At 43.9% G+C, this 16664-nt stretch overlaps 2 protein-coding genes across 4 annotated transcripts in view; one reads left to right on the top strand and one right to left on the bottom strand.

The window, feature by feature from the left end:
- ZFP64 (ZFP64 zinc finger protein) overlaps window positions 1-6013 on the bottom strand; it is an 80323-nt gene extending 74310 nt beyond the window's left edge. The window contains exons 1-2 of one of the 3 annotated variants that reach the window (XM_025853373.2): window positions 5415-6013; window positions 1777-2016 (exon numbers count right to left, since the gene is read on the bottom strand). In XM_025853373.2, coding sequence (XP_025709158.1) covers window positions 1777-2016; window positions 5415-5460 — 286 coding nt within the window. In that variant the 5' untranslated portion in view covers window positions 5461-6013. The remainder of the gene's footprint in view (window positions 1-1776; window positions 2017-5414) is intronic. The other 2 variants (XM_025853372.2, XM_025853371.2) reach the window with 2 other exon arrangements.
- Window positions 6014-15078: 9065 nt separating this feature from the next.
- On the top strand, window positions 15079-15884 carry LOC112809922 (protein BEX1-like). The gene has a single exon (XM_025853332.2). It carries the CDS (start codon window positions 15248-15250, stop codon window positions 15632-15634), a length of 387 nt encoding a protein of 128 aa, XP_025709117.1. The 5' UTR covers window positions 15079-15247; the 3' UTR covers window positions 15635-15884.
- Window positions 15885-16664: the final 780 nt, after the last annotated feature.

Genomic DNA, 16664 nt, shown 5'->3' with positions numbered 1-16664 from the left:
TGATGTATATGTACAAAGGTTCCACTTTCTTTATAGCATATACTGTAAATGAATACTCTTATACATCTGTTTATAAAATTTTACGGATAAAAGGGTAAGTGGACTTGCTAGGTCAATGTGTTTATGTACATTTTAAAATTTGAAAGATTTTAAATTTAAGATGTTAAATTTAAAAGATATCACGAAATTGCCCAGGTTATATGAATTTACATCCCCAGAAAATGAAAGCAGTAGACCGTCCCAGGCCTTCTTCTGACTGGCATTAATTTAATTACTAAGGTGATGGAGCAGCCTTCTATGTTCAGTGGTCTCTTGTACATCATCTGTTGCCCTTTGCTGACTTTTTCATTGGTTCTTTTTCTCTACCTTTATTGATTTTTAGGAGTTCTTTTTTTAAAGATTTTATTTATTTATTTGAGAGAGAGAATGAGAGAGAGAGCACATGAGAGGGGGGAGGGTCCGAGGGAGAAGCAGACTCCCCACTGAGCGGGGAGCCCGACGCAGGACTCGATCCTGGGACCCCGGGATCATGACCTGAGCTGAAGGCAGTCGCTTAACCGACTGAGCCACCCAGGCGCCCTAGGAGTTCTTTATATATGAAGGACATTAAGCCTTGGTCATCTGTGTTGCAGTTTTTTTTTTTCCCCCAGCTGTTGGTCTTCAGTTTTATACATTGTTTTTACTTTGGGAAATTTGTAACTTTATTTGTAGCCACATACACGATGGTTTTTCTTTTGCCAGAGGGGGCCAGCCTGTCTTCTTTGGTAGGCATAGTATTGGTATATCTATTATATATATTTTATTATCATATTTATAATGACATATATATTATATATATGTAATTATTTTTTTAAAGACTTTATTTTTAAATAATTTCTACACCCAATGTGGGGCTCAAACTCACAACCCCAAGATCAAGAGTCACATATTCCACCAAATGAGTCAGCCAGGAGCCCCATATATTTTAATTTTAAAAATCTGAATGCCTTTAGCTAAGGAATACACTGTCTGTTTCTCCACAGGACCCAGAAGTGCCTGCACTATCTATTTCATAAATGGGTGACTTCACATTTTTAAAGTTGTCTGTCTAGTCCCTTGAGACAGATCATAGAAGTGTAAGTAAAGGTACATGTTAGTGTGAGTGTGTGTCTGTGTGTGTATATTTACTCTAGAACTTTTATGGTTTCACTGTGCACATTTAAATTCTGGATCCATCTGCAATTTATTTTTGGTGGAGTAAGTGAACACAACCAAGAACTAGGATGAACTTTTCTATTTTCCTAGCTGGCAACATGGGGGTGGGGTGGGGTGGTGGGGAGGCATCAAAGCCCATTGGTAAATTAAAACAAAAACAAAAACAACTCCCCCCCCCATGTTTTTGGTCCCTTTATAAAAATAATGCAAATTCTGGGATCATACCCATACCCATACTCCCACCACCCAAAATAACTACTTTCTTTTTTCATGCAATGTATTTCCTGCAAGTCTTTTTTTCCCTTAGTGTATACAGGTTTTTGTTTTAGAAATCTGCTTTTTGTCTGTTTTAACATGTGACAACACCTATAACAGCTAACAGTTAATGTTTCCACCCAGCAGTTCTCAAACCTGGCTGGGAAGCTGGCTTCCCAGTGGAGCTTGTTAAAAATAATGAATCAGCAACTCTACAGGGTGGACCCTGGGAATCTATATTTTTAATAAGTTCCACGGAGGTGTTTGGGACATAACCAGGCCAACTCTAACAGTCCCCCCCGGCCCCCCCGCCCCCCCCGGCTGTACCTGTGATCGTCTGGGTCTCGGAAGTGATGGTTCTGGTGGTGGTCTGAGTTTGGGTGGCAGGCACTGTTTCTTCAGATACAAACTGGACCGTGCTGGGGGCTGCCCCGGACGTGCTGGTCAGCTGGCAGCCACTTTGCTTGTGAGCCACAAAGGCGTCCAGGTTGTTAAACTGCTGCTTGCAGATGCCACAGATGTGGATGTCCGGAGTGAGCTCAACCAGCACCGTTGTGCCACCTGGAACTCCACGGGACAAAGGGAAAGCCACAGGTTAATTAATTGATTTCAAACAGCTTGAAATTAGAGCACAAACCCAGATTCATGGTAGAAAAAAGGACACAGTGGCAGAGATGGCTAGTGGCTGGCCTGATGTCCATTCTACTCCCCTCTTCTCCCTTAGCAGCAATGTTCCCAAACCCCAGGGATTGCTGCCTGCAGGGGCACTAGTGGCATTTTATGCAAGAAAGTTCTTTGAGGGACGCCTGGGTGGCTCAGTCAGTTAAGCAACTACCTTCGGCTCAGGTCATGATCCCAGGGTCCTGGGATCGAGTCCGACATCGGGCTCCTTGCTCAGCGGGGAGCCTGCTTTCCCCTCTGCCTGCTGCTCCCCCTGCCTGTGCGTGCGTGCTCTCTCTCTCTGACAAATAAATAAAATCTTAAAAAAAAAAAAAAAGTTCTTTGATGTGCAGGGCTGCTTGCACTTTGAAGGACCAGTAGCCATGTCCTAGCCCAGTGAAAGGTAGTTTTACTCCCCAATCATTATGAAAACCAATCCCTCCACTTTTATACCCCCCTCCCCCGACCCTGCCATGAGAACTACTAAATAATCTTGGTTCCTTACATGCATGAGAACTTCTGGGAAGTTTGGCTTTCATAATAAAAAGGGATAAGACATGAATGGCACTGGTTCCCTCTTTTGGCCTTGAACACAGATGTGATGCCAGGAGCTTCTGCAACCATATTGTTATTATGAGGAAAATGCTAAGATCCCTACATCTGCTGATCTCTACTTCTTAGATTCCCTGAATCAACTAATTCATGACTTCTCATTAGGCTGGTATAGTTCAGTTTGTTACCTGTAGCTAAAATTCATTCCTAACTGATAGGGACATTGTCTTTCAATAGTAGTGATGCCAAGTGTTAATACTGTGTTAACATTTGCAAAGAACTTACCATAATACCTGGCACTATTTTAGAAAGTGCTATGTAAATGTTGGTTAAATGAAGAAATACAATCAATTAATGTCTCTAATATGACTACCTTCATTCTTATTTTTTAAAATTTTCTTTGTCTTATTATAAGGAAACTCATGTTTATAACAGAAAATTTGGAAGAGAAGAAGCAGGGGGAAAATCACTCACAATCTTTCCACCTATGTGTACCATGAACATTACAAAATATTTTCTTCCATTTATTTTCTTTATGCTTAAAAGTTAAGATCATAATGTACTGTAAAATTAGTCTTTTCCCCACATAACATTGCATAAGCATTGTGGCTAGATCACTAAAATTTTTATAAGTATAATTATTTAAAGGGTGCCTAGGTGACTCAGTAGGTTAAGCACCCGACTTTCGGTTTCGGCTCAGATCATGATGTCATGGGTGGTGAGACGGAGCCCTACAGCGGGCTCCGTGCTCAGTGGGGAGTCTGCTTTGAGATTCTCTCCCTCTGCCCCTCTCCCCACTCTCTCTCTCTCTCCCCTTCTCTCAAATAAATCAATCTTTAAAAATATATATAATTATCTAATAATACACTATTCTGTTATCTATGCATCATCTCAGTACTTAGAAGGTCTTTATATTATTTCTAATTTTCCTCAAATCTAAATCATATGAGAACTACCTTTGTGCATATATGGTTGGTATATATGAATCATAACTTTCTGAAAATTTATAAATATTTATATTATGTTCAATTTCCCCCAAGTCAAGCTAAGACAAAAAAAGCTCTGTGTGGTAATACAATTTGGTTGACCTGCTAAGGAGAGCTAGTGTGGGCTGTATTGTAATGTTTTATAAGCCATTTTGCAGAGCGCCCTGTGCATTTAAGTACATCGAAATCAATGGATGGAAGGAATGAAGCTTTTTCTATTTCTCTGGAACACTACCTCCCTGCAGCCGAGGTGCCTATGAGACTAACAGGAAAACAAGGAACCGGAAGATGAGGTGACCATATTGATGAGGATTCCTTAATGCTCCAACAAGAATGATACCCGGTATGAAAGGGTTTTAATGACAGTGTCTCCAGTATGTGGCAAGTGCATACGCAATGACCTAGACTTTCCTTAGAATCCCGACACTACAGTTGACAAACAGTGACTTGGGCTTGGTCTCTCTCATCTGTAAAATGGGTAGAAGTTTCTGTTCCGTAGGACGGTTAAGAGGATTAAATAAGATGGTGCTTGTAAAGGGCCAGCACAGGGGTCTCCGTGCCCTGGCAGGACACCTGGTGGGGTTATTACTGAGATACCCTATTTGAATGCGACAGTATCCCCCTCTGAAAATTTGGAATGATAAAATATACCTAACCTCCTGCATTTGTAGTGAGAATTAATAGACCAAACAGAAAACACTGGGTACAGGTGCGAGCTCAACAGCAACAAGAAAGAATTCCTTTATCTTCACTATGTTCTCCAAACCTGTACCGGCATCAGAACAATTGGGGTGTGTGTGTGTTAAACATGGACATATCGGAGATACTGAGTCCTAACGGAGGTAGGGTGCAGGAGGGGCTGGTGTTTTGAGAAATCTGTGCTTTTCCACAAGTTATGCAAAGAATACCCAGCCAAGTTTGGGAGGCAATGTCTCCACAACAGCTAACAAGCTAAGCGCTTACTATGTGCTAGGTGTCTGCAAACCCCTGTGCCACGGGGTCGTTTTCAAACTGTGTGTAACCGAACCGCTCAGCGTCTGGCCACAGATCCCCTCCCCCACGTCCCCCATCTAATGGGTGGGGCCCAAGGAGCTTTTTTCTTTTTTTAAATAAGCGCTCGCGCTCCCAGGTGGCCGGTTTGCGCTCAGTCTCTGGACCACACTTTGGGAAACAATGCAGCGGGTGAAATCAGGTACTTGAATAAGGCTGCTGTCCTCATCAGGAAAATTAAAATGAATCCCAAACTCAAAGAAAGCGACCACCGCCCCATTCCCCATTCAGATCTCCACCTTTAATGTGTAAAAGGCTTTCCAGTGCGCCGTCAAGCCCAGCCCGCCAGACATCATGCAACCCTCAGATCCCCAGACTTCAAGGATTTTAAGCCACCGAGGCAGAAGTTTTCCCATCAGCGTAATCGCAGTTACCCCCAAATCCCCCCAAACTCCGCCTGGGGGGGGGAACGGGGAATGCCCCGAGGGGGTGGCGATTGTCTGAACGGCATGCCCTCCCCCACCGTTCCCTTACAAGGGGTCTTGCGAGGCTGGAGAGCGCCCCCCGCCTTGCACTGGGTTGGGTGCCCCCATCCTAAGCCCACTCCGGCGCCCCCTGCACGGCGCGCCCGCCGCGGTGCCCGAGACGCCGGCTCGGGGCCGTCACCCCGATTTCGGGGCCCCGGGCCTGCTCGCTGCGTCGCAGACGTGCTTGGGCCCGGGCCCCGGAGCGCGCACTGGGCCCCGGAGCGCGCACTGAGCCCGGAAAAGCACTTACTTTGCACCGAGCCCGGGAAGCTCTCGCCCTCGCTGCTCGCGTTCATGGCCACAGACTGGGAGGTCCCCGGCCGGCCGGGGTGCCAGGGTGGGGGGCGCTGATCTACATGGTGCAAGGACTTTTCCTTTTATTTTTCCACACCCCCCCAGCCTTCCTTCTTCCAACTCCGCCAGGCGGGGAGGACGGATGTAAAGCAAGCTCCACTTCCGCTGCCTAGAGGGCGCTGGCCGGGCCCGGCCGCCCCAGCCTGGCTTTGCATCAGCGGCTCCCCGGGGAAGCTGCGGGCCGATCCCGATGCCCGGGCCGCGCGGCCCCGGACCGCGGAATCCCCCGGGATCTGGACCACGCACAAACGTCCCGGCGGGTTGGGCAAGCCCTGGCGGCTCGGGATGCGCCCCCACCTCCGGCCGCTGCAGCCGCCGCCCGGCCCGCACCCCTGCAGTCGTGGCCGACGCGTTTGGCCTCCCCGGCTCGGGCGCCTTTGCACCTGCCGCTCTGGGCGTCTGGTCCCCAAGGCGGCGCTCCCGGGTCGCCGGGATGCTCTGCGGAGGGGGACCGCGTCGAGCTGCGGTTGGGGGGGGTGGGTGTGCCGGGCGCCGCAGGCTTGGGAGAAACCCCAGCTGAGCGTCAGTGGCGGGCAAATCAGCAGAGCGCTGGGCGGGTCCCCTGCCCAGCTATGAAATAAAGAGGACAGTGATCACGTGGATCCTTAGATTAACAACTAGGATCAATCGCCAAAGGCGCCCTGCTCCAGCGTTCTGCCCACTTTATCGTGCACTGTCACCTGGAGGGCTCGCTAGAACACAGACTGCTAGATCCGTCCCAGAGGTTCTGACTCAGTAAGTCTGGGGCGAGGCCCGAGAACGAGCGTTTCCAAGTTGCCAGCAGTTGAAATCCCAGCTGATGATTGACACTGTCCTCTCTGATCTGTGTCCGCTTGGCCAACCTCATCTCCTACAACTCTCTCCTTTACTCAGACTTCAGCGCCAAGCACTCTCCAGCCTCAAGTCTCCTACGCTACTGTTCCCATCTGCCAAGCTCCCTACTATCTTTGGGTCTTGATTCAAACTCCCATTCTTGGAGAGCCCAGGCTTGGCTAGCCCATTTTAATATTGAAGCTCCCTCTTCCCGCACCCAACCGTTCCCTGTCTTTTTCTGGTCTGCCTTTTCTTTCTTCTTAGAACTTATTACATTTAACATTATGTATCTGGAGTATATCTATCGACAGGTGTTTTACCTGTCCCCCCTTACAAATTCAAAAGTTCCCAAGAAAGTGGGATTAAAAAAAAAAAAAGAAAAATCTCTGCTTCACTGATCTGTCTATCCCCAGCGACTTGGCCTAATGCCTGGCACATAGTAGGCTCTCACTAAATATGACTGTATAACTAATGGAATTTTCCCTGCTGCTTCCTTTAAGGGTTTGTTCATTCCTCCACCAATTATTTTTATATATAAGTGTTGCAATAGACCAGACACTGCCCTAGTCCCTGGAGGTACAAGGGTGATCCAGATGATTTGGTGCCTGCTCTAATAGAACTTGGCTAGTGGCTAGTGATTCCGTCGACATCAAATAGTCAAATCAGCAGTGTGATTTCTTTCTTTTTCTTTTTTTTAAAAGATTTTATTTATTTATTTGAGAGAGAGAGAGAGAGAGAGTGAGAGTGTGTGCACAGGCAGGAGGGGGGCAGAGGAAGAGAGATAAGCAGACTCCCTGCTGAGCGGGGAGCCCGATGAGGGACTCGGTCCCAGGACTCTGAGATCATGACCTGAGCCAAAGGCAGATGCTTAACTGCCTGAACCATCCAAGTGCCCCGCAGTGTGATTTCTTAATAATGATAAGGTCTCAGAAGACGTAAAACAAGGTCATGATAATGACCACAGGAATAGTCAAGGAAGGCCTGTGAGGAGGTAATAATCGAGAGCGGGCAATATTTGAAGGTGGGGGGTGGGGGTGGCAATTCCAACCTGAGGGATTGGCAGGAATGAGCTAGATGTGAACTGGCCATTACCCACCAGTCCCACTGCACATCTACTGCTCTCCTCTTGCTTTGCTCAGGCCAGCACGACCTGCCTTCTTGCCGTCACGCCAGGGGCTCTGCATCTGCTCCTCCCTCTGCCTGGATTGCTTTTCCCTGGTCTTCTGCAGGCCTGGCTTCTTTCTCACCCAAGGCCAAATGGAATGTCACTTTCCCGGGGCAATTTTTCCTGTCCCATATCTAAAGCACCTACTCCTCTTGGCACTCTACCACATCACCTTCATTATACCTATCCCTAGCTAACACGATCCAGAAAGGCACTGCAGCTTAGGGCCATGTTTATTTTTGAATGCTTGATAAATGTTCACATATGTGCACACCTGGGTAAGTCCCACCTGGATCAAGGTACAGAACGTTTCCAGCCTCATGACCCTTCCCAGTCAGTGCTACTCCAGCTCCCCAAGCCCAGAGAGGTAAGCCCCACTCTGACTTCCTTGTGCTGAGAGCAGTATTCTTCATATCAGCCTGAAGAGAAGAAACATCTAGAGGGCTTGGGAGCAACCAAACTCTCAAGTCCCAATCTAGACCTACTGCAGAATTTCCTAGGGCAAGACCTGGTAATTTACATATATTTCCCAAGTGCCTCAGGTAATTCTTGTTGAGTATAAGCCTGGAGTTTACCAATTGGTTCTTGAGTCAGCTTGTCCACCACCATATAAATCCTTGAGCTACGTGGGTGACTTTGGGCAACTGCTCTATGTCTCAATTTTCTGTAAGTTGAGTTAAGTTCATCAAATTTTTTTTCAGAGGAAATCAGTCAATATGTATAATGTGCTTACAATAGTGCCTAGCTCATATAACTAGGCAACAAATCCCTGCTCTTCTTCTTATTTATTTATTTTTTATTTAACTTACTTGGTTATTTTCTATTTTCCTACCTGACTGTGAGCTCCAGGAGAGCATAGATCTGGCTTGTTTTATTAACCTTGTATACCCAGAGCCTAGGACAGGGTCTGGTACACAGGGGCCTCAATACAGTTTTTGTTGTTGAATGAATTTATGTATGTTTCCATCAGCTCCATTTTGAACATTTGCTACTATGCCCAGCCATACTTTCTCTTGTATGTGTAGATCATTGCACTGGTTTTTTTTTTTTTTCTTTTTTTTGGCTTCAAAATTTCCTCTTTTCTTATTTTTTTTTTCTTCCTATATTTGCTTTTCTTATTGTACAAGTATTACAAGTTCACTGTTAGAAATTTGGAAAAAATACAGAAAAATATAAGAAAGAAAATAAGACCCATTTATAAACCCCTACCCAGAAATAACATTAAAAAAAATAAGCTCTACCCCCAATGTGCAACTTGAACTTATAACCCCAAGATCAAGAATTGCCTACTCTACTGACTGAGCCAGCCACGCACCCCCAGAAATAATATTTTGATTGATATATATACTGAAACTCTTTTTTTCTCTGTGTCTGTGTATATATATATATTCATAGATAAACCCACAAGTTGTGTTCATATATTTTATAAAAATATGATTTTAATTTACATGCTGTTTTTAATCTCCCTTTTTGTGTACATATTATGATCCTTATTTTTAAAGATTACACAAATAATACATGGCTACCTGAGATCCCACCGTCCAGAGACAACCAGTATTCACATATGTACTATATATCTTCTTAGATTTTTCCATAGAAATACAATAGAATGACTCAAATGAATTGCTGATATTTGTCTATTTTAACTTAAAAATGTTAATTTCATATGGTTCAAATCAATATGACTCACCATATAAATATTATACTTCTGGTAGAGATTGCTGTTCATGTACCCAACATTGGTTGCCTCAAATTCTCTTAGTAGCAGAATTTCTGATTTGCAGCTGAGTGCATGGCCTCCTGGAAGAAGGCTTTTTCCAGCCTCCTTTGTTGCTAGCCATAGCTATATGATTACATTCTTGCAATGTAAATGAAATGCTGTGATGTAACTTCTGGGACATCTCCTAAGCATAACAGGGGACATAGCCATTTGCCACTTTTTCATTCCCTGCCTCCCTTGCTTAGAAAGAAGATGTGTTGGGTGGAGCTCCAGTTGCCATTTTGGACTATGAGAATGAAGTTTTACTCTAGGTATGGTCAGGTGGTGAGTTGGAAGCAGCCCAGGTCCCTAACTTCTTTGTGGACCTGTCAACTGGACTTCCTACTTCTGGGCTTCATTTACATGAGAAATGCACTTTTATTTTGTTTCAGCTACTGTTACTTGTATGTGTGTTCGTGCATGGGGGTGGGGTGTTTCTTTCACATGCAGTGGAGTCGAATCCTCATCAAACACAATACTATGCATACTGTTTCATAATTGGCTTTGATTTTGAAGAGTTTTCCCAGTTTGGTTGGTGATTAGAATCACCTGGGATGTTGTCCCAACTCCATGTGTGGAAGCTCTGCTTCAGATGCACTGGTATGAAGCCTAGGCATCTGAACATTTGATAAACTCCCTGGGTGACTGTGATGCTCTTGGTGTTTGCAAGCTTCTGCTCCTAACTGTTACTTTTAATGGTTGCATAGTATTTTATTATAGGATTGCATCATAATTTATTTGATATGCTATTGGATGTTAATTTTTTTTTAGATATCATAAGTAATATACCCTTGGCTTTTTTTATTGGCCCATATGAACCCATTATCTCTCTATGCCAGCTGTCCTGAACAGAGCTCCTAGGATAACGTGTTTCAACACCATTTGGAAGGGTTTTTCCTCTCCTTTTCTTTTCAGACCATTTTCTCAATATGGGCTCCTTCCAGATGAAGTTCTCAGTAAGAATTACGTTTCTTAAAAAGCCTTTGCCTGCTCATGGTTCCTTCTGTTCTTAAAGTTTTGACTACTTCTCAATTAATAGAATACAATTTAGCAAAGGCCAACTTCCCGTAGGTTGTAGATATAATCCTGCTACGTGTTGGAAATCTAGACTGTAGAATAAATATAAATCTGTTGCCAATGCCTAAAAAATGGCAAATTTCTTGTAAAAATTGGGATTTTTAAAAAATTTTAATACTTTTTTATGTATTCTATATATCCAAATTATTAACATTTCAACATGTAATCAATATTAAAACATTATCAATATTTTATTTTATTTATTTTTTAAAGATTTTATTTATTTATTTGAGAGAGAACGAGAGAGAGAGAGAGAGAGAGCACGAGCAGGGGGGAGGGGTAGAGAGAGAGGGAGAAGCAGGCTCCCCGCTGAGCAGGGGGCCCGACACGGGGCTCAATCCCAGGGCCCTGGGATTATGACCTGAGCCGAAGGCAGACACTTAATTGACTGAGCCACCTAGACGCCTCTAAAAAATGATCAATATTTTAATATTATTATTAACAGTTTACAATCCAAAGCTAAGTCTTCAGATCTGGTGTGTATCTGGTAGAAGACATCTTCCCTGAGACCCAGGCACATTTCAGGGGCTCAGAAGCCACATGTTAATTAGTCACTACTGTCTTGGGCAGCACAGTTTTATACCAGTGTTGGGACATTATTCCAGAAAAGCTCTTCAGTGAGTAACCCACTTCTACATTTCTATATTTGATAAAAATTGGGATTTAAAGCCTTTTTTTTTTTTTAATGGAAAGATCTGGCAAATCCAGGCCTGGATTATCATATGTGTATGGTAACACTTGCCTGGATCTGAGAAACTTCTTCAGATCTGATGAAACTTCTCTTAGCCTCTCTAGTTTACCCTAATCCCCACTCCTCCCTGTTGCTTCTTGGTATCAAGATTGAGTTTTGGGGCACCTGGGTGGCTCCATCAGTTAAGCATCTGCCTTCAGCTCAGGTCACGATCCTGGGGTCATGGGATCAAGCCCCACATCAGGCTCCCTGCTCAGTGCGGAGTCTGCTTCTTCCTCTCCTTCTGCCTGCTGCTCTGCCTACTTGTGCTCTTTCTTAAATAAATAAAATCTTAGGGAAAAAAAAAAGATTGAGTCAGTTCCCTAGATCATTGCCCTTGTGCTGCATGTGTTTGAATGTATCCACATTTCCCATGTTTCTTTTTTTTTTTTTAAGATTTTATTTATTTATTCAGGAGAGAGAGAGAGGAGAGAGAGCATGAGCACCCCTCCAATATGTTTCTAATAGAAAAAGGGATTTGTCCTTTCCTATGGTTTAAATATTTCTTTTTTTAAAAGATTTTATTTATTTATTTGAGAGAGAGAATGAGATAGAGAGAGAGAGCATGAGAGGGGGGAGGGTCAGAGGGAGAAGCAGACTCCCTGCTGAGCAGGGAGCCCGATGTGGGACTCGATCCCAGGACTCCAGGATCATGACCTGAGCCGAAGGCAGTTGCTTAACCAACTGAGTCACCCAGGCGCCCCAGTTTAAATATTTCTTTTGACTAAAAATCTCTGCCAAGGAATTACCGGCCTTACCTGTAGTTTGCCATTCAATCCCCAGAACAACAGAAGGATAGACACTATTATCACTATTTTATAGATGTAGGAACTGAGTCTCATAAAAGTTAAATAGATTTCCTCCGGTCAGAAGGCCAGTAAAAGATGATCTCAGGTAAGAATCTTTGAGGGCAGGTAACATAAACTGTAGAAGAACAGAGATTTGCATAGCGCTTCAAAATCAATCTATCAGAATTCTTTTCTTACTTAAATAATTTCTGGAAGGAGATTTTCAGATACTTTCTTAAATTATTAAGAGAATACACATCTTTAAATTCTGGTAATATAAATCATAACAAGAATCACAAGGTCATAATCACTGGATTCATTGTCGCAAGTTTTGTGAGCAAAGATGCCCTTCTCTTAACAAGATAGTTCATAATTTCAAGTAATCAATTTTTTTCCCATAGTAAACTTTTTTTTTTTTTTTTTTATGTAGGCCCCATGCCCAGGGTGGAGCCCAATGTGGGGCTCGAACTCACGACCCTGGGATCAAGACCTGAGCCAAAATCAAGAGTCAGACGCTTAATCGACTGAGACACCCAGGTGCCCCTTCCATAGTAAACATTTTAACAAATGTAGTTTCCTATAGCGATCATGCATAGGGCACTAAAAAGTAAGTTCTCAGGGCAGGAACTTTTGTTTATTTTCTTCCTTGTTGTAACCAGCATCTATAATGGGGCCTGATTTATAAAAAGTGACGGATAGATAGATAGTATCAAAGTTCCTTTGGAAGACCACTGTTAAAGCAAACCTTTGGGAAGCATTTTCCCCTTTTTAGTTAAACATACAGACAGAAGTGTGATATGATGACCAAATCCAGAAAAATTGTGCCTTCCATTGAAATTGTATGGTAACTGGTGAGCAAATATTTTTAGACCTCTCTCAGTTTTCAGACAAAGGCTAACAGGGATGGCTAACCCAGAGCTTTGCACTTCCAAAGGCACTCATATCAACGACCTCTCCACTCAAAGTTTGTCAAAATTACCCAGAAAATTGCGGCGCAAGTTTTCCACCGTGTATTTAACCAAAGCAGGGGGTCCGGGCCCTGAGTCTGTTGGTCTCTGATCCATTCCCTGCCTCCCCTGCTCAGCTCTCCTTGGCAGGGCAGCTGACCCCTATCTGTGTTTCCAGGCTTTGGGAGCTTTTGGCTTCCTGCCAGGTTTGGTTAACGGGAGGAAGGGAAAAGCCAGCCTGTTTCTTCCCTTCCCTCTCTGCCGTGGTGGCTGTGGCTGTCTGCTCTATGGCCCCAGATCCCAGCCGGACCACTGTGGCCTCATCTCGGCCAGGTGACACCAGTCCCTTGTCTCTGAAAACACCCCTTTGGTCCCAGCCTCATCCCTGGGGAGAAGGGGGGGGTGGGTAGTGCCTTCTAGCTGTTATTAATCTCTTGGTTGCTTAACCACTCCCATTTGGCTTTTCAACCCTCTTATCCCGCGTGTATCAAATTCCCTGCATTAAATTTACACTTAAATCCTCAGAGTTGCTTCTCTTTTTCTCTGATTGGGCCATGACTGACATAGTTGCAGTAAGTTTTGTGGGGCTTACAGTTTTATTCTCACTTTTCTGGATGCCGCAGGTGATTCTTAACTGGAGAGCACCTCGGACTCTCCACGGGCACTGGCTGGGAAAACACATGCTCGGGCACCACCCAGATGTACTGGAACAGAATATCAGGGCGTGTGGTCCCAGCAGGCAGCATGGAGACACGCCTTGGGTAACTCTAGCGGGCACCTCCTGGCTTCATCAGTGAAAGCTGATCCAGAATCTTTGAAGGGGACCGGGGAAAAATTTATTCCAAAATTGATTCACTAACAATATTCAAAAACTACCTGCAATCCTTATATAAACATTAAAGTCGACAAAGAAAAACTTGAAAGCTAAAAGAAGCGCAAAACCCCTCTGTAAAAGGATATGATCAAGACTCAACCCGTTGTGCATTAAGTGGTGATTACACAACCAATTATTTTGATGAGACTTGGCTTTGAGTCTTGCCTGGCACCTAACTGAGGGTGGCACACCTGTGTTTTAATAGTTACATTGACTTAGGTGATTTCATAGGAGCAAGCAGACACAGGCCTTGCTTTTTTTCACTCTTTTATATAGTTAATGCAGGAACATGAAAATACTCCAACAGTATAAAAAGGGTATACAGGGAAAAGCTGGTATCCTTCAACTTCCCCCAGGTCCCCCAGTTTCCTTTTTAGGAAGCAACTGCTATATTACCAGTTTCTTGGGCGTTCTTTTTTTTTTTTTTTTTAAGATTTTATTTATTTATTTGACAGAGAGAGACACAGTGAGAGAGGGAACACAAGCAGGAGGAGTGGGAGAGGGAGAAGCGAAGCAGGCTTCCAGCTGAGCAGGGAGCCCGATGTGGGGCTCGATCCCAAGACCCTGGGATCATGACCTGAGCCGAAGGCAGACGCTTAATGACTGAGCCACCCAGGCGCCCCTCTTGGGCGTTCTTCAGAGGTTTCCTACGTCTGTAAAAAAAGGCTATGTATACTCATCCATTTCTTTTGTCCAAATTACACTATAATGCAAACAACATTCTATACCCCACTTTTTGGGCATGACAATGTATCTTGGAAAATATTGTTTAGAGGTGGTCTAGTTCTGCCTCTTTGCTTTAGGAAGGGTTCAATTTTCCATTGTACACATACATATACTAAAACGTACTTATACACAATTCCTGTTAATGGACATTTAGTTTGTTTCCAGTTCTTTGTTACTACAAACAAAGCTGCAACAAATATCTATGTCTGTTTTATACCTGTAAGGGAGAGAGTATATCTGTAGAATAACTTCCAAAAATAGAACTGCTGGGTCAAAGGACATTTAAAGGTTTGATGCATTCCAGTGGGGTTGTACCACTTAGAGCTCCCATCAGTAACTTGTTAGAGCACGGGTTTCATACTCACTCCCACAGTGTTATCACATTTCTGATCTTTGTCAATCTGATTGGTAAAAAATGCTAAGTTGTAGACTTAATTTGCATTTTTCTAATTATGATACAGGCCTAATTTGAGCAAACTAAAGCAAATTCTTAGTGCCCATCTCCAAGAAACCAAAACAATGTAGTTACAATCTATGTAATTATTGACTCAGAGGAGGTTCAAATATAATGCATAGATGGTAAAGGAGACACTTTGTTCCAAAGTTTGAGCGTCAAAGAGGGAATCTGAAAGTGAATCTCCTGGGGTCCTCAGTGTGTTAAAAGTTAGCGTGTAGACTCGCTTGCTTCTCGGTGCCTGCTCCCGGTGTCCCTGAGGGCGTGCGGGCCAGAGGCGGCCCCAAAGAGTCGGAGGCGGAGGGGAAGCAGGTGTGCAGGTCTAAGTGTCGCGGCGGCGCACTCTTCGGCGAGAATCGGGAGGAGGAGGAGACTGCAAGGATAGGCCCAGGAGCAATGGCGTCCAAAGAGGAACAAGCAGTAAAAAATCTCAACGTGGAGAATGCCAAACAGAAAAATGAGAAAAAGGATGAAAAGGAGCAAGTTGCTAATAAAGGAGAGCCGTTGGCCCTCCCTTTGGAAGCTGGTGAATATTGTGTGCCTAGAGTAAATCGTAGGCGGTTCCGTGTTAGGCAGCCCATCCTGCAGTATAGGTGGGACCTGATTCAGAGGCTTGGAGAACCACAGGCAAGGATGAGAGAGGAGAATATGGAAAGGATTGGGGACGAGATGAGACAGCTGATGGAAAAGCTGAGGGAAAAGCACTTCAGTCATAGTCTGCGGGCAGTTAGCACTGACCCTCCTCACCATGACCATCTTGATGAGTTTTGCCTTATGCCTTGAATCTTGATGTTTTCCCTGAAGTTAATAGGAAGACACACCTGCTTCCTAAACTTAATGTTCTCAACGTACATTTGTTGTAAACCTTTTGGTGTTACATGTCTCTTGTGGGTCTCCTATGACCAGCTTCTAATTGAATGTTGTATTTTGACCCAAAATGTAAGATTCTGTCAGCAGGGGAGTTTTACCCTATTGCATGGCAAGGTGTTCATTATATATTGTGACGTTAATAAAGCAGTTTAAAAGACAAAAAAAAAAAAAAAAAAAAGTTAGCGTGTAAACACTTTTGGGTGTGTATTTTCAAATGGTATTAATTATATGTTAAAGATGAAATTCAAATCAGATATTTGCTGAGCTGTTGGAACACTGTTAGTGACACTATGCTTTGAACACTACTGATCTAGTTCTCTTTTTACAGAAGGGGAAACTGAGACCCTTCCCTTCTTGTGGGAATCCAGAGCTGTTGGCGAAAGTTTGAAAAAAAATATTTTTTTAACCTTTTTTGGATATCCTTTATTTTGGATACCCTTTTATTTTGATATAGTTTGACCCACAAGAAGTTGCAAAAATAGTACAGAGAATTCTCATGTGCCCTTCACCCAGATCCCGCCAAAGATAACATCATACTCTTTCTGAGTTGCAAAAAATCTTGAAATGTGGACTACTTTTAAATGCTCTTTACCCATCCGCATTCAGGGCCAATGCAAAAGGTAGTCATATCACAATTGTATTGATAATCCAGATTTCATTATAATGTCCTGGAAAGTATTTTAGTTAGGGCCACATTTGCTCCTGAAATCAATAATCCCCCAAATACAAAGCTTCGAAGCCATAGAACCTGACTGCTTATTCTCAGGTCTGAGATGGAAGGTGTCCATCAAGGGCCTGAAAGCCCTCCATCTTGTGACTCCGTCATCCCCCACAGCTGCACCCGGAGAAGTTCCACTCATGTCCTAAAAGACACACACCTACTTCCGACTAATGTGCCCTTGGCAGAGCCTAGTCACACGGTCTCGAGTGGCTACTGGGAGGC

Source organism: Callorhinus ursinus, unplaced genomic scaffold, assembly GCF_003265705.2.
Source record: "Callorhinus ursinus isolate GAN/ISIS: 27379988/994484 unplaced genomic scaffold, GSC_fseal_2.0 scaffold53, whole genome shotgun sequence".
NCBI lineage: Eukaryota > Metazoa > Chordata > Mammalia > Carnivora > Otariidae > Callorhinus > Callorhinus ursinus.
The sequence above is the reverse complement of the archived record's forward strand: the minus strand, read 5'-3'. Positions and strand labels throughout refer to the sequence as shown.